Raw genomic sequence first — 20,949 nt, 5'->3', positions numbered from 1 at the left:
CAATCATCTATTTCCATAAGCATTTTATCTTACCAACTGTGTTATCAATCTCTCAGCAACATCATCCAACAGTAAACCATAGCTCTAAGTTACATAATTATTTCATTGTTGAAAATTCAGTTCCAAGATACATTTGATTTTGAAGTTAGGGCATTGTTTCAAGTGAAAAATATTAAGAAAATGGGTGGGTCCTCTAAGAATATGTGATCTTTTGTTAAAGAAATCATGGTGGATGCCTTCTGATAAGATTTACAATAATATTTATGTATATTAATATTATGAAACATATAAAAGGAATTGATGGATTCTATATGGTTTTATCCTTTTCGGATGGATGGATTGTAGTCTAATTTTTTTAGAAGATTACTATTTACAATCTCCTCTTTATTATTTATAATTTTTATTTAAAAAAATTAATATCTTAAAATTATTCTTTTATAAATAAATATAAATATTCATTTTTTTCCTTCCTTTCTTTATCTTTCTCCTCCTCGAAAGATAATGATGATAAGGGGGCGACGAAAAATGATGTGGATAAGAAAAAAAAAAGGGATAAAATTAAAATTTAAAGGTTATAAATAATAATAATAATAATAATATTTTATTAATTTTTTAAGAGATTATGAATGATAAATAGGTTGTCAATAGTAAAAAAAAAAGAGATTCTAAATTGTAAACCCTAATTTTATTATATTAAACTTTAATCTTTGAATATTTTAACCAATATGAAATTAAATATAATTTCATCGAATAATCCTAAAAGAATCGATCGACGTGTAGGCAGCTTACTCCATCTGATTCCCTTTATTTGTCCTCGTACAAACTGGAATGATGCAAACACCATCGTTTTCGGAACCACCTCCAACCTCGTAAAGGCCACACACATTTCCCCCTCTTCCACAAGTGTCATCGAGAACCACTACGTAACACAAACAGACCCTTTCCCCTGGGGAACAGAGTCCCCCCCCCATTCAGCTGCGGCACTCGGGCGTCAGCGAATGGTCCCGCTTGGGATCCCTGCAGTAGTTGTAGACCATGAAGTGCCTCTGCGCCCATCCCATGGCGGCGAACTGCCGGCGGCTGAGCCCGGCGCCGTAGCTGGAGGAGGGCGCGGGGCGGCAGCGCGGCGGCGCCGACGGCGCGCATCCGCGGACGATGAACCGGGTGAACCGCGCCACGAACGGCTGGTACCGGTAGTCCGCCCGGTACTTGCCGTCCTCGGTCGCCCACGACGACGCGTCCCATATGGAGCCGTAGAGCCACATCGGCCGCTGCGGGAACGTGCCGGCGCTCTTCCTCGGGTATTGCCGTATCGGTACGTCGTCCACGAAGAATCTGCACACACAGTCAAGTCATGCATGACTCACCTTTTGCTCTCCGAGTCACCCCTTCACAATTACTTACTTATCCTGTTGACTGCCTAATACCCTAAATTAATTAATCATCCCTAAAAATATTTGTTTATCTAATTTATGTCTTAAATCACTCTATCTCTCTCTCTCTGTGATTAATATCCAGCAGTGTAATTAATGTTTTATTTATATGAGAATCCAAAATACCATTAATGACAGTGTCCTTAATTACTGTTTTCAAGCTAAAGTTTGTGCATACATATAATTTTATTTTTATTTGATTCATAATAACAAGAGGATAAATTTTCATGAATAACTTACACTTCCTAAAATTACCTAAACAAAGTGTGAAAGCTTGAAGACAAAAATATTGGTAATTTCTAAAATTAATAACTCTTTTGATATTTCTAAAGACTAACAACGATAAGCCGTAAGATCCTAACTATTTGAGATCAATTACATCAAAATTCTACATAAAGTAATAAACTTGATTAAATGAGGAAAAAAATATAAATAAATTATATTCAAGTACAAAATCATGTACCTCCTGAATGCTCCCAAATGCCCAGGGATGAAAACCATCCATTTATAAAAATTAATTTCTTAGTTAAATCTCCATCACTTATCTGATCAAAATTTCTCCACCAGAAGTACTATATCACTACTGTTGAACAAGTTGACTACATATCATTACTGTGGACTCCTACATCAACTGAGTGTAGAGAAATATTCTTCTCCATCCATTACTAGTAGTGTAGTAGGTAACACTAGTTGAATGAAAATGATTCTGCATATCCAACAAGCTAAATTGAGCACTGGGCTGTGTGGCCATTTCTTGAACTTGACACCCTACCACAAAGGGGATTGGCATGCATCACAAATTGAAGTCAAGAGTGGAGCACCAGCCGCAATGGTCCATAGAGGTTCTTGTGCAGCATTGGAGTCCACTACAGGAGTGCTGGGACCCATAAGCACTCTGTTTTTGTTTGATAGGTGGTAGAGGCACTCCTCCTCTTTCCTAAATCTGCAAGTTGACTAGAAAAACCCATGAAATTGCATGCCTACTGTTCTCATCTGCAAGTATCATGGATGGCTACACCATGTACTTCCTTCCTGCCACAGTGATTGACACAATCCAATGACTGAGGTGTAATGTAGCAAACATTGCTGAAAACAAGTAGGAAAAGGTATTGCTACATTGGACATTTGGGTTATTCCTTCCACTATATGACCTCACCTTGACTGAACTAGTATGGTGGATGCCTTCTTTTTAACTTTCTCCTACTTCCTGTAGTTTTTTACTTTGAAAGATGGCTTTTTAACCTCCTCAACAACACATTAACCTCGCAAAATTTGCCTGTATGTTATTTTTTTTTATCTTGACTGAACTATTTTGATGTCTGTCTATCTTGTATCCTTCTCTTTACTATAGTTTCTCTAGAAAAAGGACCTTTTGTCTTTGTCTTCAACCTTGTTTAGTTCATAGATGGTTGTGCCAACACATGAAGCAAAACCAACACGAAACATAAATAGCTAGAATCACTACTTTGAAGCTTACCTGTTCTACCTATACCATATTGTAATCTGCTTTTGTCTTCACTGTTCTAACAATTATGATGGCTGCAATTTCTTTGCCTACAGGACCTTTAATCTTAGGTAGTTCAAAAATGGATGCTAACACAAGTTAAATAGTTAGGAGGACTCCATGTAAGTCTGTATCACACTCGTCTGCTGTTTAGGTATTATGATGGCTGCCTACTTTATTCCCCCCTCCTCTCTCTACTAGTTCTTTAGAAAGAGAGCCTCTTTCTCTTTGGCTTCAGCCTTGTCCAATTCAGTGATGACCGTGCAAAAGTCGAATCAAAGGCAACACAAGATAAAGGAAAATAGAATGGGCTCCAGTTAAAGCTTCGGTTACTTACATGATCTCATTTGGATTCCAAAGTATGCCGTAGTTATGGAATCCAGCAGTCGGATCAAACCATAGGTGGAACTTCATCTCCCTGCCGATGATGTTTCCATCGCCGCTTCCTCTCACGTACACGTTTGTTTGCAGTGTGTATGGCTTCCCAGGCGTGGTTCCGAGGAACTCGATATCCACCTCATCATGGAACCCAGGATGCGCTTGGTTGTTCGATAGCTGCAAGGCATTTGCCGATCCATTAAACGCTTCCTGGCTCCTAAATCTACGCTACGAATCGCCACAAGTATCAAAAAAATGTTTGGCAAATGCCTGATCGAGATTCGCAAGATATATCCAACATCATCGAGCCAGAAGCAGAGTTAAGAAAGGCGAACTCTTGAGCGAAAGAGATCGAGGTTCCTCACATAAAAAGCAGTGATCACTCCTGCCGTGTAGCCAGGTTGGAGCTTGATTGATGCGCCAAAATACCCATTTCGAAATGGGCGAATCGATTTGAATCCACTTCCTGTCAGGCATTTGAGCAGCAGGCCATTAGCGATGGAGACATCAGAGAAAGACGCAAAGCATGAAAGCAAGCAAGTAAAGAGACCCGAGTTCCTGTCGAGCCAAATTGTCACCGACGACTGGTCTCCTGAGACTGATTGGTGCTCAGGACCCCAGAGGTTGTTAAAGCCACGGTCGAAGCCTCTCAGAGGCCTGAACCTGTAGCTCGGGTAGTAACCAGGGGAAGGTTGAGCATTGCTCCAATGCAGCATAACAAAAAGAAGGCAGTGTAGAAAGAGATCCATGGTTGGAGGCACTGTGATTAATGCTGATGTGCAGGAAAGGTGTGGCACCACAGATGAAATAAATAGAAGGCTTGCAGCTCCCACCGGAAGAAGAGCAATAATGGGAGGGGGAGTGGCAATGTGCAGGAGGAGGTTGGGACAAAGAACTTAATGGGTTGGGCAGAAACGAAGAGAGTAAATGAGATCTAAGGGCTCCGAGGGGAGTTTGGTGAACGATGAAGTTAAAGAGGGAGTACCACTATTGTGCTCCTACTACTCCCCCCATCACTCTCTCATTTGTAACTTGGCTGGCGAGAGGAGGCCAAGGATGGATGGTGAAAGGAAAAGGTAGTGTTTCGTACCTGCAGCTGCTCAGCACTGGGTTGTAAGCTTGTGGAGAAGTCCTCCCATTTTCATGCATCTTGGCTCCAGTCCAATCATTGATGTCTGCCCTCCTTGACCCATCGCACACACCCTCACCCCATTTTTCTCTCTTGCCTTGTACTGATTTGAGGAAGGAGATCGGATTCATTTGGTTGCACTGCCACAACAAAAGATTAGCATAGCAGCAGCTCATCTGCTGGTGTTTCTCCAGCAGTCTAATATATTTGTACACTGTTCGACATTCAGGAAGGCATATCTTTCTTCTTCATTGGTTGTCATGTCCGAATCTATGTGAACCATTTCGCTGAGCTAAAGAAGAAGAACATCAGCAAACTGCATGGCCACTCTACAGCATGCAAATTAACTAAGGCTAGAAGCATTTGGAGCCCATACTTTCTACTGTAAAGTCCGAACGAGTGCGATGTGAGTGATGTGAGGCAGATCGATTAATTAGGTTTTGTGCCAACTAATTCCTTGTACTGGTTTCACTTTTGTCTGTCAGACCTCAAGAAGCTAGAGGTTCATATGGAGCATGATTACAAGCAAAAGGACGCTCTTATTAGCGAGGACCTTTAAGCTGCCAATCAAAGGACAACATCATAGTAGTTTAGACTTGGCATTCTGACGAACAGTTCATGGGCATGATTTATTTATGAGACAGACGACGGGGAACGATGGATCGATGATCGAAAGGAAAGAAATGCGATTACGGTGAGATGTTGGGCGAGCAGTGGAGGAGTAGGTGAGGTAATCATGGGAAGACTGTTTGTTTACCTTCACGTGTAGCGAATCCCATGCAAAGCCCGACGTGAGGACAGAGGAGGGGGAGAGTGCCGTTGGGCGACTTGACGTTGGGAAAAGGCCCGTTGCTTGGCTTCCTTCTGCCGACAGTGCGTGCTTGTTTGGAGGACGCAGGTAGCCGTGGGGACGTCAGCCTTCCTCCTCCTCTTCTTCTTCTTCTCCACCTCCATCCAGTTTAACGTTGGAGGTCTCCATTTCTATGCATATGGGGAACGACTTCACTTCCCTTTTTTGTCTTCAACATCGTCTTCAAGATCGAGTTAAAATCAATTATATATATATATATATATAGTATTTATAGTATTTTCATATAATATTACAGTGTTTTCAGCAATAAAAAATACATGGTATAATATAATATAGTGTTTTCAGTAATAGAAAATACTATAAACATAATATTTATAAATCTATATAAAAAATATTATATTATAATATTTTGAGTTAATTATATATTATCTCATGTAATTAGTTATTTTTACCGTCTCGATCTCTATACTTTTACATATTGTATTACGATTCCTATACTTACGAAATTAAAATCTTTAACTTATTACTTCAACAAAATTTATTTATTAATTTTTAATAATATAAATTTATCTTTTTAACCTTGTATAGATATCTTCGTTTCATTTTCGTAAATATAGAAATCTCAATGTAGCTTTTAAAAGTATAGAGATCGGGATACTAAAAGGAAACTAATTACAGAAAATAATTTATAAATAATCATAATATTTTTATACTATATTATAATATTTTGATAATAATAAAAAATATTATAAAATGGATCAATTTGGATATTGATCCTTTATTTTTTATCAAAAAAAAATCAATTCAGGTAATAAAAAAATGAAAAGACTCCATATAATATTAAAAAGAAAAGAAAAAAAATTACCCAGACCACCGTCGTCGTCGCTTCTTCTTCTTACTGCATCCCAAAGGTGGTTTACAGAACTGAGGAGGCTGTCGGCTGGTTCTTGCTTCAGGTGCCATCAATCATCACCATCATCATCGGCGCCCACTTCACCCGGCCAATCAAATGCCCGGAAGGGCATCCGGTGTTCTCCGTACTGTAAAACGCTGCGTGAAGAGACCCCTCAGGTCAACAACACCTGCAGACGCCATGACAACGACGTTGAAGGCACCGACACCCCTCTCTGCTCCCCCTCCCCGAGTTTTCAATCTCCTGCGCATCCTCTGTAGCTTTTTACTCTGTCTCTTCAAACTACTATGAACTCAAGTTTTCCCTAACATTATTAGCATCTGTATATGCTTCCAGTGTTAGCAATGTTAATTCCAAATTTAATTGGCAGTCAGTTGACCGATCACATTCATCTCGATCGATCGGCAAGCAGCTCAATTTCATGTTCGAAATCTGTGGCATTCCATCAGTTTATATGTCAACTCGGCCATCAACATCTGAATTTATTGGAGTAGGGGATATGTAAGTCAATGAAGTCGGGTCAAAATGTAGTGGACCGATAAGGTTATTGGGCCTGATTTGAGTCCACCCAGCAAATCAATCGGCCCAGCCCAATTCGAATTCACACTGCGTGTGACAGGATTTGCACCCGAATCCGATAAGGGATTTACGAGATCCAGCCTGTCCAATTCCACAGGCATTAAGGCCTGTTATATTGGATCATCCAATATGAAGTTTGGTTCTCTAAATTGCATATAAATGTATGCAGTCAATATACATTTGCCAGGTTTCTAAAATGTATATAATTGTCTAAAATGTCGGTAGACATTTTCCATTAGTTAATTGTAGATTTTTAGGTGGGACCCACTTGGAAGAGGCCCAAACTGAGAGCACGTCACCCGCTGAGAAGTCTGCGGGGGTGATTAAGCTCGGCCACCGAAATATCTCGTTTTTGGGTTCCCTGGGTGAATCGGCGGTCATCGAACGTGAGCTTATCTATGGTGGGCGTTGACTACGGCCACTTGCGGCTGCTCCCACAGAATAGATGGTGCATTTGGACACGCCTACTTCTTCCCTGCCCCCATCAAATATCAACGGCAGAGGAAGGGAGTCTTCCACCACCCGACCCTCAAATATCAACGGCAGAGGAATTGGATTCTAGCTATAAGAATTTGGTCGGAGGAGGAGCTGGAGCGAGGTGACGACTAAGAGTCCAAGCTCTCCTCGGGCACCCCATCGATCGCTTGGTTCCTCTCCGAGCCCCACGCCGGCCGACACTACCCATCAGTGCTGGTCTGAGACTTGCCAGTACCAGCATTGTGCTCCCCGTGACATGAAACCATCAACTCAAAGGACGGACTGGTCCCAAGGGAGGATTCCAACATCATTCCAATCTGACTACTTCTGATACGAATAGGAATCATGAAGCTCCTCCAATACCACCCGCCCCGGAGCAACCATTCGTGGCTCATGACCGACGAGGAATCTGAGCCTCCCTCTCCGGCGGATGCCATCTTCTCAATCAGTCATCCTAAGTGGGATGTGCCGGCTTTTGCTTCCCATTTATTCGGTGGGTGGTGGAATCGATGGTATGGAGTTCAGGCAGGCGCACTAAAGCAAGCCTTTGCAGAGAGAGAGAGTGATGTGTGTGTTCCTCTAGGGAAGAGAAGGGGAAGGGAGAGAGGATGAGATAGTGCATCTGTGCAGGCTGGAAATCCATGCATCTGCTTTGGACTTGCTGCCGAGTCATCGAAAAGAAAGCAGCAATTTCCCATCAGTTCATGAAGCGACATGGGACGTGATTTGTCGGACGACATGCACGTACATTACCCGGAGATGCTGCTTAGACCATCTTCATTTGACCATTTCACTTACCAAGAGAATAGATACCGGCAAATATCATTTGTGTCTTAAATCTGACTTCAGTTTGCTCGAACACATCAAGGATCAGATATTATGGAGATAATAAGCAGGAGTGTGTTGCTGGAGGTTGACGATGAACCGATAACCTAATCTTGGGAACAAGAACTTCCATGCTCTCGATGAGGAGAGGAAACAAAGGCAGATGCTGTAACATCTCCAGGGTTCCAAGGACTGCCGAGTGAGCATTTGCAGTCACTTCATGTCTCAAAGTCGCTGAGAGCATGCGTCGAGGGTGGAAGACAAGGACGAGGCGTGCCTTCCCTCTCTCTCTCTCTCTCTTTCCACAGAATCAGTGAGAGATTTTGTTTGCCTCAGGAAGTGGGCAAGCAAGAGTCATGTCACGGGACCCTGCAGTGCATTCCACGTCCAGTCGATACAAGGATGTTCCAAATGTGGTATTTAGGAAGGAAAAGATGTCTGTCTTTTGAAATTTAATTTAAATTAAAAGTTATTCTCATCTTATTCTTTCAAAAACAAAATCATTTAAGTCCAAATACAAATATTTTTCTGATTATATATTAAGATAAAGCAACACTTGATTTATTCCGTAAAAAAACTTGCTTGGATATTCTATTATAGGGGTGTTCAAACGGATGCGATTCCAAACGATTTCAGTTTTTGATAAGGTTATTTAATTTCATATTAATTGAGGAGTATTGAGAACCAGAGGTTTATAAGTCCGTCAGGTCTCCCTTATCCTTTGAGATATTTTTTAGAGCTCACGTGTTTCGAAAAGATAAAATTATACGAGTATGTTGTTTAAAGTAAATAATTTCTCACGAGTCTACGGGTTGTACTACTAACGACCGACCAAATTATCCCTTATTAGTTTTAAAAAATCAAAATATCAATTCAAACTCATGTCATTAAATTTTAAATTTAAAATACTAACCATTATATCATGTAATTTATTTATATTTAGTCGTTTTGGAATTATTGGTTTGGATTTGATTCAAAACTATGGAATCGTTGACCGGATTCAATCTAATTCTGATTGATTAGATCCTGATTTCGAATCGAACCACGATCAACATGCTTAGTTTACATAAATAACTCTGGAAATTAAGATTCTACTTCTCGATCAGAATTCCTTACGCAGCCACTGCTAAAGATTCTTGCCGGCATGCAGCTTAAGAAATGTGAAGTTGCCGCACGCTGCTCTTGTGGGGAAAGCAAGCGATGTGACCACGAAGCTACACCGAAGAGAAGATGAGACACCGTAGTAGATGCCATCGATGACGGCAACGTATAGACAACAACATAGAACACCACCAGTTGGAACTAGCAGAAGCACACAAGGCAAAAAGCTTCTCCTTAGCAGCCTGCACCAGGTAGCGAGCACGGACTGCTTTGCGAAGGGAGAGCAAGGGCAAGGTGGCAACAGAGGGAGGCGCATCGCCCGATTCAGGTGCCATGGCGAAGAGGAGAGCTGTGAAGGTGATGGAATGATGGCTTGTCCGGGAGGGGGAGGGCAGGATGTTTCTTTAAAGGAGGAAGCGGGAGGAACCTGAAGGGTCTGCTGCGAGGAAAAGGGCTGCACGCCTGGATCGCATTGCAGGAGGACTTTGGGAGTGGCAGGCGAGTGGAATGCAGTGCTAAAAGTTGAGCTCGCCGGATTCAGGTCGACCAAAGTGAGATGGTGTTATCATCATCATCATCTTGCCCCACCCAGGGTTGACTGAATCAGCACAGTAAACACTACAGAGAGAGAGAGAGAGAGAGAGATGTTGCCGTTGAGAGTTTCGCTTGGAACGAATATATATATATAAATCCCAAACCCACAGGAATCCATGGCAAGCGTTACAAAGCGCCTCGCCGCAGATTCCAGTGTGGATGGAGGAGAGAGAAGGTGGGAGACAACCCGAAGACAACATCAGTATATGTAGCTTCTTTTTAGAGCCTCTCTAAGGCGACACCACCACACCGATCTGTACCCTCCTCCCTCCTCTCCACTTGTATATAAACCCCCCTCACCGCTGCTCTACTCTTCGCACCGCTCGCTCCACCTCTTCATTCCTTCGTCTCAGGTGGTGGCTGAGATGGCGGACGTGGACGCGAGGAAAGTGTGTGGCGTGCCGGAGAGGGTGCAGCTGCACGTGGCCATGCTGGCCCTGCAGTTTGGCTACGCCGGCTTCCATGTCGTCTCCCGGGCGGCCCTTAATATGGGGATCAGTAAGGTGGTCTTCCCCGTCTACCGCAACATCATCGCCTTGATCCTCCTCGTCCCGTTTGCCTACTTCCTGGAAAAGTAAGAAGACTTGCGATGTCCATGAGTAGGTATCAGAAGGAAACGGCATTTGACCATGGTGTTTGCTGTGCAGGAAGGACAGGCCGGCTATGACGCTCTCCTTCACCGTCCAGTTCTTCCTCCTAGCTTTGTGTGGGTAAGATTCATCTGTCATGTCTACATCTACAGCCCCTGCTTCGAAGCAATCTTGAATTCTCTGTGTTGTTTTCATGGTAGTATTACCGCGAACCAGGGTTTCTATCTACTCGGCCTCGAGTACACCTCACCGACCTTCGCCTCCGCCATCCAGAACTCTGTCCCGGCCATCACCTTCCTCATGGCCGCCGTTCTCAGGCAAGATTCAGTCACCTTTGCGGTCCTCACCCACGGTATATATGATGGCGTGAGGTGCTGATGAACAGGATAGAGAAGGTGCGGATCGACCGACGCGACGGGATCGCGAAGCTGGTGGGAACCCTGGCCTGCGTCGGCGGCGCCACCGTCATCACCTTGTACAAAGGCCCGACCATCTTCGGCCCCTCGCGCGCTCTCAACGGAGCAGACCAGTTCATGGCGCCAACCATGGGCAAGGACTGGACGCTGGGCTGCTTGTACCTCATCGGCCACTGCCTCTCCTGGTCGGGCTGGCTCGTGCTCCAGGCGCCGTTGCTGAAGAAGTACCCGGCCCGGCTGTCCGTCACCTCCTACACATGCTTCTTCGGGGTGATCCAGTTCTTGGTCATCGCCGCCTTCATCGAGCGGGATGCCGAGGCCTGGAAGTTCCACTCCGGCGGCGAGTTCTTCACCATTCTGTACGCGGTAGGCTGCTCCCTCTCCATTCTTTTCGGTTCTTTTTAGGTGCTCATAAATGCATGCATGCATGCGCAGCGTAATGCACGAACCAACAACAGCACCCTCTGTTCATCGTTGCAGAGAGTTCTGTAGGTTCCATGTAGAAATCATTACATGAATCGAGAGAGGGAGACAAAGGTCCTCTCATCATGCCTGTAATGGTTTAGCAGACACAGGAAATGGAGCAGAGAGCAGCTCGACATACTTGATGATTCGTCACATTCGCTGATGGCAACAAATAGGCAGGCCAATGCAGCGAAGGTGTTCGACCAAGTTTCATGCTACTAACGAATCGGATATGAATGCAGGGATTTGTGGCGTCCGGCATCGCCTTCGCGGTGCAAATCTGGTGCATCGACAGGGGCGGCCCCGTGTTCGTGGCCGTCTACCAGCCGGTCCAGACTCTGGTCGTCGCCATCATGGCCGCCATCGCCTTGGGCGAGGAGTTCTACCTCGGCGGGTACTCAATTCCTCTCTTTCGTCTTTCTAATCTCTGTGCCCATTCTAAACTTCCACTTTGTGTAATGGGATTCAACCATTCTTGCAGCATAATTGGAGCCATCTTCATCATAGCTGGGCTCTATCTGGTGCTATGGGGGAAGAGTGAAGAAAGAGGCTTTGCTGCCATGGAAGCGGCCATCGCTGCCTCCTCCAACCCCGAGCACGATGCTGTCAGAGCTGCTGCTTCCTTCAAGGCTTCCTCTCTGAAGCAGCCACTCCTGCCATCAACAACCTCAGAGAGTGTCTGATGAGGAGCTCCTTTGTGCTACCATGAAAGAGCAGCAGCCTTACATTATGCTCACTCGAATCCTTTGAGCTTTCGCTTAGGGGAAAACTGCTGCTGTAAGAAGAAAAGGGAAGAAGAGACATGCTTAGTGTTGCTATTCTGCTGAGATTTAGTTTGAGGTTTGCCTTAGTATTTGTCTGCTACTGCTGTCCACTTCTACTGCTTGGAAGCTTGCAAACAAGGATCTGAGCCTCTGTCTTGTCTTTTAACTATGGTATTTTTCCTTGCATATGAGAGAAAAGGATGGTTGTCCCTCTAAGAAGAACAACTTCCAATTTGATGACACAGACATAATCAAGTGTTAGAGTCCATAAATCAACATATCATGTCTCCTCTCCTTACCTAAGCTTTTAGATGCAATGACATTGATAAAAAAATCTAGAATCAAGTAAGACAGATAATTTGGATTCCTTAACCCCCTGAGCTTCTCTTAAGAAAGATGTACTGATACATTGACTTCTCTAAGCTTGATCTTATCTTAACTCAAGCTCACACTTGATGGAATGAAAGATGTTGATGGGTGAATGAAAGAGGGGCCATCACCCATGACTCTGCTTGTTTCTGCAAAGATAATGCAAGATTTATCAGTCACTTTTGCACACACACAGCATCAAAAACCAAACCTGTTCTTGTGTTTGATCCTGTCCTGGCTTCATCCAATTTTAACAGGTGGTGGATGATACTTAAAGCTTCAACTATATCAAAAGAATTAGTTGAAGTTATGACTAAGTTTGGAATAGTTTCTTCTGATATAGTTGCAGGCCATATTCCCAATAAGAAGGAACCCTAACATGGGTGTGAGGGTTCAACATAGTGAGCAACACAATGATCCCATCAAGGTATGAATGCATTATAAAGGTATGATGAGTTTGGGACCTGAGACAATTTATTTGGGAAAGCCACCAGTATAAGGCATTATTCCAAATATTTTTCTTGCAACATAAGAGGACATTGTAAACCCATCATCAATGCAGCTGCACCATTACAACTCACAAGATTGACTGAAGCCAACAAGAGAGAGGCAGAAGAAAATGCTATCAAACTTGTTTATTTATTTCACAAGCTACCGATAAGCTGAAGAAAATGGGTATTTCAAGGATGAAAACAGCGTTTCATGACCGACATCAGACATCCACGGCATCATTATGAAAAAAAAAATGCCTACATATATCGTTGGAAAACAATATTTCAACCATCATAGTTCACCTTTGGCACATGTCAAGCTAGATTCTAGAATGTTCTGAAATATAATAGTCAATCCGAACAAAACTTCACATAGCCAACGAGAATATTACACCCAGAACTTCATAGTGTTCCAATCAAATGGAAATATGTTCTACATCACAAGGCGACATATCATATACAGGGTTTCTTGTCGAAAGTAGCTAATTGCTATGCACAGCTCTCCTTCATCTATAGATTGTAGATACAATGTCATGCAGGCTTGTTATTAGGCCATAAAAACTGAGAAGACTTAGCTTACATAGTGCAAGGAAGACAACATTTCTTTTCAAAGTAACAATGCAACTTCAGGATGGCTTAACAGCCCCAAGATATTAATAAAACAATGGCACTTTTTTTGCAGGTAGGAAACCTAAAAGGTTCTTTCAAGGGTTGCTAGAGAGAACAACTTAGAACTAATAGAACAAGTTGAAAAAATGAACCAATGGCACTCACGGGCACTTTAAACGTTGCTGACAGACATCCCCTTCAAGCGCAGCTGTGAAGAAAGCAGCTGAAAGTGAAATGAAAGACATGATGTGGGAACACTGGGTTACTGTAATCAATCAGAGCTACCTTCACTATCATCACATCGAGATCTAGACTGGATTATAACCCGAGCTCCAGAAGTAAGCCTGAAAGAATAAAGTGAAACAAACTTTTAGGGGCAAAATACCAATAACCTTTATAATTCAGTTTCAGGTGATGTAGGCAATATAACTCAACTTTCTTCGATCTTGATCACCTTCTCTTTTTCTTCTCTGAAAGATTCTAACCTCATGGATAATCCTTTGACTGAAGAATCATCTACTATTCTTTTACTTCCACCATTTGACGAACTGATTGGTGAAGATTTGAATATATCTGGTCCAGCAGAAGAATTCCTTTTATCTGAAACTGGGGACATCATTGTTTCATTCTGGTCATTCCTGGAATGTTTGCTGGATGTAATTTTGATAGTCCTAGGGAGACACTTCGATTGAGCTGAATCCACTGCCTTTTCTTTGTCCTTTTTCATGAAAGGAATGTTGAAGCTCCTGCATCATCAATATTTCTGTCAGCATACAAGAAATATCAAAACCAAAAAGGCTATGGCACCAAGAACCACTGAAAACTGAAATTACGAAAATGACAAAAACAGATGTGAAAATAGGAAGACTGATTCACAAGGAAATATCGATTAGAAAACAAAAAAGGTCAAAGTTTTTATATGTATGCTAATGGTGATGACAAATCAGCCGGTTATGGCATGGTCAAAACTCAAATTCACCTCGATGCCATATTGTCCTGTACACACTATAACAATGACATCCTAACATGGTAATGGTACAGTCAAAACATTACACTACAGGTTTTATGCTTATCGGCATGAGAAAACATAAGAAAGAATGGTGTATCAGCACAATCACTTAAACATTGGAATGTTCCAGGTCATGGTACAAGTGCAGAAATGAAAGGAAAAATGGGAATATGGTGATCCTGCACCTTGTAACTATAAATCAACACACTATCAGTGGGCATGGACCTATGTCAATAGTATGTTGACAGAAATCCAAATGAACTCATTGGGACCAAAAATCTTGGATCCTTCATCCATTCATCGAGGGACAATTATATCCTTCCTCTCTACCATTGCAAAATTTCTGAATGTTCTTCAACTCTTAAGAAAGATAATTGCAGAAACAACACAACTCTGTATTTTGTTATGATCATCTATCACATATATAGCAAACATTCAGTGCCATATGAAATATATCACCCCTAGACATTTCCATTCTAATGTAATGATTTCATCCACAATTCATATTAAACAATTTAACTCAAGTGAGTAATTTATATTCCCCAAGAAAATATTATCTAGGTTAAGCAGCTGGAAAAGAAAAAAAAAAGCTTCAGTACACTTGCTGAAGGAAGAGAAATATAGGGTGTGCTGTGCGGAATTTGTGGAAAAGAATATCTGTGCTGCATTATACATCAAGAAATATTTGGTTACCGCTCATTCCAGGAAGATCCAACATACTCAAGTCCTTGCTTTACCATCACTTAAGAGGTCTTTTAATGTCTCTAGAGATATTCGATGTTTGAGGAGGTCCGTTACAATTCAATTTCTAAAAATAAAGTTAGTTATACATACTCTAGGAAAAAAGGTTGATATGTTCTCCAAGAGGCACACCCCATGTTTTATGTAAAAAAAAAGGCAGGGAGCTGATAAAAATATACTTTGATAAACTTAAAAGAAGGTTAAGTATTTTCAACATCTTTATTAGTGTAGCTAATCAAGAAAAGGAAAAATTTTCTTCTATAAACTTTCCTTTTTCTCCTTTGATACCTGATAATCAATTAAATTTCCAAGCTGCAAAAAGTAAGAGAAAGAATACGAATACGAAATGACGGTACAGATAACACTATCATCAAGTGAGGATGAGACATTCTATTCAGCAAACGCGGAGAGACTTCCCAAGTAAACATAATTATGTGGTGATTTTCAGATAATTCAAATTTATGTAAATGAGAGCCAATCAATTGGGCTATGTGAAGAATATTAGCACTTCATAGAAATAATTCTATACCAAAAATTAACTTAAGCATTAAAATTCTGCACTACCTGTCCTCATCAAATAAAGATGACTGTTTTAGATCAGCAGCTCCTTCCCCTGTTTCTTCCTTGTACTTGTTTGGTTCAATCATGCTCCCATTGATATATTCCTTCTTTTTCATCTTTAAGCCCATTCCTCTTTGGCTCTCTGGCAAGCAGTTAATTTCCCCCAAAACTATTGGATTGGAAAACATTGGTGAGCTGAACTTCATATCAGTGAACCTTGGCCTATAGGTTGGCACAAATCCGAAGCCATAGTGGTCTTTCACAGAGATTGACCCACATGTTATCACGTTCATGAGCATATTTGTGGCTTTAAATTTTGGCCCAGTTGGCAGGAAAACATCCTCCTCCTCCACAACCCTGAAGTTGTTCCTTTTGTTTACTTCATCTCTGATCAAGGACTCCAATGTATTCATCTTCCCACAAGAAAAAGGAATACTTGAAAATGTTGGCGGTGGTGATCGCTCTACTTTAACGATCTCAGTCTCCTCCTTTACGCACATTGTCTGCTCGTTTTGGCTCTCGCTGTATTCAAGATGTGGAGGCCTATCATCGGTGGAGACACCGACAACTCGTGTGTTTGTTCCACAAGTCCTCCTTCCTCCTCCATCATCAGTTTGAGTCGAGGCATCCTGAGCTCCGATGGGCTTGCAGATCCTGTAGTCCGCTGGGTCAGGGGAACCCAGTGCTGACGATGGGGCAGTTCTACCACAAGGCTCCGGCGAAAAGTTCCCTGAGGAGCCCGATCTACGAGTAGAGGGTGACAGCTCATCTTCTTGCATTGCAGGAGGATTTGGTTGCATTGTCGACGTCAGGGGAAGTTTTGCCTCCTTAATTACCACTGTTGCCGAAGAGGAAGAACAAGAAGCTTCTTGGCCTTTAAAACAAACTGGTGGTGAGTCTTGCAGAGGGTGTTTCGGATTCTGGACCTTCACATTGCTTGTGCCGTTATTGTTCCGATCTATATCCAACCAAAGCATCATTCAATCTGATCATATAATTTTGTTTCCCACACTCAACTAGCAATGATTAAGGAGGGATGTGAATCCCCAATGTACCTGGAGGGGTTTGATCCAAGAGCTCCGAACCTTTGAGCACAAACTCATTGCCCTGCGCCGGCAGGATCAAATCGTCCTCGGAAAGGTCATGCCACACGAATCCATTCTTGTAGCTCCTGCATTACCATTACATCATCAGTCAACCAAAAAACCAAGAATCTAGGGTTCTTCCAATCTCAAGTTCGTCCAAGATTACCTCTTGCAAGACCAGGAGTACATGGCGGCCATTTTCCTGCCTCTCAGCACATTAAGCCTATCAATCACATCTACACCAACCCAACGAAGAAGGGAGATAAAAAGAAGGAAGATCCACAACGAATCAAACACAACACAGACTAAAAAGAGACTCTTTTTTGTTACTCAAGATCAAGCCATCTACCTCTGAGGTAGAGTCCTTCGGGAGAGGAGAGGGGGACTTCGATGAAGTGCGGGTGTTCCAGATGTCGATTCCTGCAGAGGTAATACACCACCGGAACTTTTCTCCCTTGCTGCTGCTGCTGCAGTGGGTGCTTGGGAGGAGGCTCGGTCCACACTTTGGTCCTCTCCGGGCTGGTTTGCGGCGCATATCTTCTCATCCTCGCATCCATCTCCTATCTTCAGCTCGAGGCTTGGTTTATGTCAAAAAAGGAAGCTTTTTTCTCATCATGTTTCTGGATTCGAAGGAATTCAAAGAGGTGATCGGAGGTGGCTAGCAATTCCTACCACAAGGAGGGAGGAGGAGAATGCCGAGCAAGTGGTGTCCAACAACGATGAAGAAGCGGACAACTAATTAAGAGGGGAGAAGTGTTGCGGCAATTATTGAGGCATACATGAGCTACTGCCGAGGAGAAGAGGAAGAGGAGGAGGAGGAGGAGGAGGAGGTGGGCAGCCGCTCGCTGTCAACACAGGTGGGATGCTGCACGACGTGCGCATCACTGGAAGGGGCGGATGAATGTTGCCAGTGTCATCTCCTTGTGGAGTATGGAGTCCAGCAGACAAAGAAGCCATTGTGAAGGGCTCCATCACCATCATATGGAGTACATCTCCCACACCCATCTACTCCATAACAGTGCATGTTGCAATTACCTCACATATAAATGATAATATGGTAATAATTATAAGTAAAAATGTACACACACATATATACATATATATATATATATATATATATATTTGTACAAATAAAACTTATAATATCAAGTTTATTACTTCCACCCCCTCTTTGTATTCTTGATGGGCATTCATTATAGACATATGATGATAGAATAATGCTAGAAAGGTTTGATGGCATCAACTTTTCATCAGTGTTTGACCAACTGTTCATCAAAGTGGTGTTAAAGAAATGCTACTAATTTTCTCTCTTAATCATTAACATCAACAGGAAGAGCGAGTGGAATTCTTGTACTCATGTGAAGCAAAGAGAGGCAGCAGCAGTGCCTCATCTGCTCCTGCAAACAACGAAAGGAAAAGCTAAAAGGAAAGCAAGCGGAAAAGGACTCGAGTGGCAACGCACTCATTGGCACCGCAGCGGACACGCGGAGGTGGTGTTGATGGATGATTTGGCCGCTCTTACTGTCTTCGCCTCTCCCCGTAAGCTTTAGCTTTGGCAATTATTCGAGGAGGAGGAGGAGGAGGAGGAGCATTGCTCCCCACGCCTCATTAAATGCAGGATTGTTTCTTTAGATCACCTGTCTCTTTAGGCTTTAACAGCCTTTACCCGCTTTTAATGGCGTTTTGCTTTGAGAGGATGGTGTGAGCAGTCGGCCAAGTGATTTAGGCTCACTTTTTCCTCTTACCGGTGACCAATTCTTATCAGAAGAAATAGAATTTGGACAGCTTTGATTGCTTGCACTACTGAGGACAAATCCGCTGATGTTTCAGACTCTTACAGACACCTAAGTCAATCAAGAAAGATGAGTTTTTGGTTCCTTGTTTCAGAGAACCAAACAACAATAATCAAGAAATCAGAAAACAGACTGATTGTTTTTTGGGTTTGGAGATCACTGTCAAGACAAATTTTCCTTTGTATTTCTTGTTTAATCTCACTGGACAATTAGAAGTACTGAGATGAATATTGCAGAACCGATCTGCAGTTGGACCAGACCTGTACTTCCACCTACAGAAAGGATCAGAGAGAGAGAGATAGAGAGAGAGAGAGAGAGAGAGAGAGAGACCCACACACCAATGTAGTGAAAACAGAATTTTGACCAGAGGAGGCCATGAGATGAACACCCACAGGGAACTCTTTTTCTTTTCTAGTGTTAACACCTACATCTTCTTTTGGTAAAAGTCTTGAGGACTACATCATCATGTGAAGCTCATGCATCACTGTTCTTGCATTGTGTGATTGTCTTGAGTGCTACAGTTGATGATTAATGGAGCATGGGAGGCTCATAGTTCATCTAATAGTCAAGTTCATTTTTGATGAAATGTGCAGATTTCTTGGTGCCTTCCATGAGGTAAGGCATGAGTAAAACAAGCAGCAGCAGCAACATGAAGTGGGCTTATTTCTCTCAGAGGAGGAAAGTGGAAGCTCCCTTTCCAGGGAAGGTCACAGGCTGCTGCTGCTGCTGCTGCTTGGTTTTGGCTTTGGACTTGGCACAGGAGTCTACCAAGAGGATGAGCTGTGCCACTGTAGACATCTACTTTGTTTCACAGTTTTATTAGGTGTGCAGTGTCTTGTACTTTGGAGCCATGGCCAAAGGTCACAGATTAAAGTACTAAGCTCATGATCACAGATGCAGTTGAGGATTCCTGTAGCATCTCATGCCTAGACTCTTCTCTGGCTTTGGACTCTCTCTCTCCAGAGTTTAAGCTTGATCTAACGCTTAAAAGTAGACTCATAAGAAAGATTATCTTCTTTCTTTTTCTTCTTCTGAAGACAACTACTAAGCCTTGTCAGGTGCAGATCACTTTGACATTTCCTCGAGTGGGTGATGGGCTGCAAGAGCTGACCTCATTACAGAGTCCACCAACTACTAACATGATCCACACCATTGGAGTCCACTGAAGAGCTCTATTCTATTACTGAATCCATTGTCTCACATGGTTTTACTATGTAAGAAATCAGATATCCGATTGAGACATGAGGTAAAAGCTAGGCTGAGAAAGAAGACAGAAAGAAGCTGGTTTTAGAACATTACCTTTGACCAAAACGTTGATTCACTTCTGGACTCCATCCACTTCTCGGAAACAAAATCTTTGGGAAGAGCAGTGAGATTTCTTGCGGTCATTGCTCTCCTCTCCTGACGAGTCCAAATCAGAGAAGGTAAGGCTTCTGAAAGCCATGGGTTTGACCTGCAAGAACAACAGCATGGTGGGTATATCGATCAGTCCAAGTACACATTGTTGGCCTTTGCTGACCTAATCCCAGAGCTCATCTGTCGGCATACCATTCAATTCCATGTGAGTCCAAATCATTGAAAGTTGGTGATGTCAACGATGCCCACTCTGATCCCCATCCTCCCCGATCCCCATTGGTCAACTATGACACGCCAGCCACTGTTCATGCAGCTCCGGCGAGAGGTAAAGCTAGAAAAGGTTGGACCAAGCTTCGGTTGATCTCAGCATTCACATCCGTTCATGTACATTCGGTTGCTTGCCACTGAACATACCATTATGCATTAAAAGCCTACAGAAGATTGTGTGGTCTTCAAGTTGATATCACAAGATATATCATTCACTGCACTGAATGCAGAGAACTCCACTCCTAAAAGAGTGCGTTAGCAGACCACATGCAAGCAACACAGCCACCAAATAATCAAAGAAGAGAAGGCAACCCACTTAGCTTAGAGCATTAAAGTAGAGGATGAATTATGAAGAGAAGGTAACCGCCCCCCACCTCCATGTGACGATGTCAAGCTTCTTCTTCTCCTCCTCCTCCTCCTCTTCCGCTTCATCTTCCTCCATGTTTTTGGTCGCTTCAAGCAAAGTCTCCACCTTCTTCTGCTTGTGCTGCACTGCTATAACGTGCACTCAACTGACGCCAACATTAAGCATCAAAGTTCTTGGATTAATTATTATATGGAGGTGCTTCCGCTGACTTGCTCCTCAAGGACTGTCCCCAACTCTTTGCTCTCTGATGGTGCAATCTCAACCTTCGGCATGCGAGTGCTGACTAAGGTTTGACACTCCCTAACATGTGATGTGGGCAGTG

The 20,949-nt window shown here is 42.8% G+C and overlaps 3 protein-coding genes across 4 annotated transcripts; 1 reads left to right on the top strand and 2 right to left on the bottom strand.

Moving 5' to 3' along the window:
• Positions 1-775: 775 nt before the first annotated feature.
• Positions 776-4,370, bottom strand: LOC103980067 (probable xyloglucan endotransglucosylase/hydrolase protein 32). The gene is made up of 4 exons (XM_009396354.3): positions 3,866-4,370; positions 3,681-3,781; positions 3,275-3,492; positions 776-1,335 (listed from the first exon to the last, which is right to left on the bottom strand). Exons 1-4 carry the CDS (start codon positions 4,062-4,064, stop codon positions 972-974), a joined length of 882 nt encoding a protein of 293 aa, XP_009394629.2. The 5' UTR covers positions 4,065-4,370; the 3' UTR covers positions 776-971.
• A 5,496-nt stretch (positions 4,371-9,866) lies between these two features.
• Positions 9,867-12,065, top strand: LOC135593541 (protein WALLS ARE THIN 1-like). The gene is made up of 6 exons (XM_065083690.1): positions 9,867-10,318; positions 10,392-10,454; positions 10,535-10,651; positions 10,720-11,116; positions 11,458-11,609; positions 11,697-12,065. Exons 1-6 carry the CDS (start codon positions 10,110-10,112, stop codon positions 11,896-11,898), a joined length of 1,140 nt encoding a protein of 379 aa, XP_064939762.1. The 5' UTR covers positions 9,867-10,109; the 3' UTR covers positions 11,899-12,065.
• Positions 12,066-13,144: 1,079 nt separating this feature from the next.
• Positions 13,145-20,078, bottom strand: LOC135593423 (protein SOSEKI 3-like). 2 transcript variants are annotated; one of them, XM_065083527.1, is made up of 8 exons: positions 19,937-20,078; positions 17,194-17,421; positions 17,011-17,080; positions 16,815-16,930; positions 15,763-16,717; positions 13,885-14,194; positions 13,734-13,794; positions 13,145-13,656 (listed from the first exon to the last, which is right to left on the bottom strand). In XM_065083527.1, the coding sequence occupies exons 2-8, from the start codon at positions 17,399-17,401 to the stop codon at positions 13,610-13,612; spliced, it is 1,767 nt and encodes a 588-aa protein (XP_064939599.1). In that variant the 5' UTR covers positions 17,402-17,421; positions 19,937-20,078; the 3' UTR covers positions 13,145-13,609. The 2 variants fall into 2 exon arrangements, with proteins under 2 accessions (XP_064939599.1, XP_064939540.1); XM_065083468.1 differs by lacking the exon at positions 19,937-20,078 and adding an exon at positions 17,517-17,833.
• Between the last annotated feature and the right edge of the window lie 871 nt (positions 20,079-20,949).

This window comes from Musa acuminata, chromosome BXJ1-1, assembly GCF_036884655.1.
Source record: "Musa acuminata AAA Group cultivar baxijiao chromosome BXJ1-1, Cavendish_Baxijiao_AAA, whole genome shotgun sequence".
NCBI classification, from domain to species: domain Eukaryota; kingdom Viridiplantae; phylum Streptophyta; class Magnoliopsida; order Zingiberales; family Musaceae; genus Musa; species Musa acuminata.
Note: the sequence above shows the minus strand (reverse complement) of the source record. Positions and strands in the feature narration are given on the sequence as shown.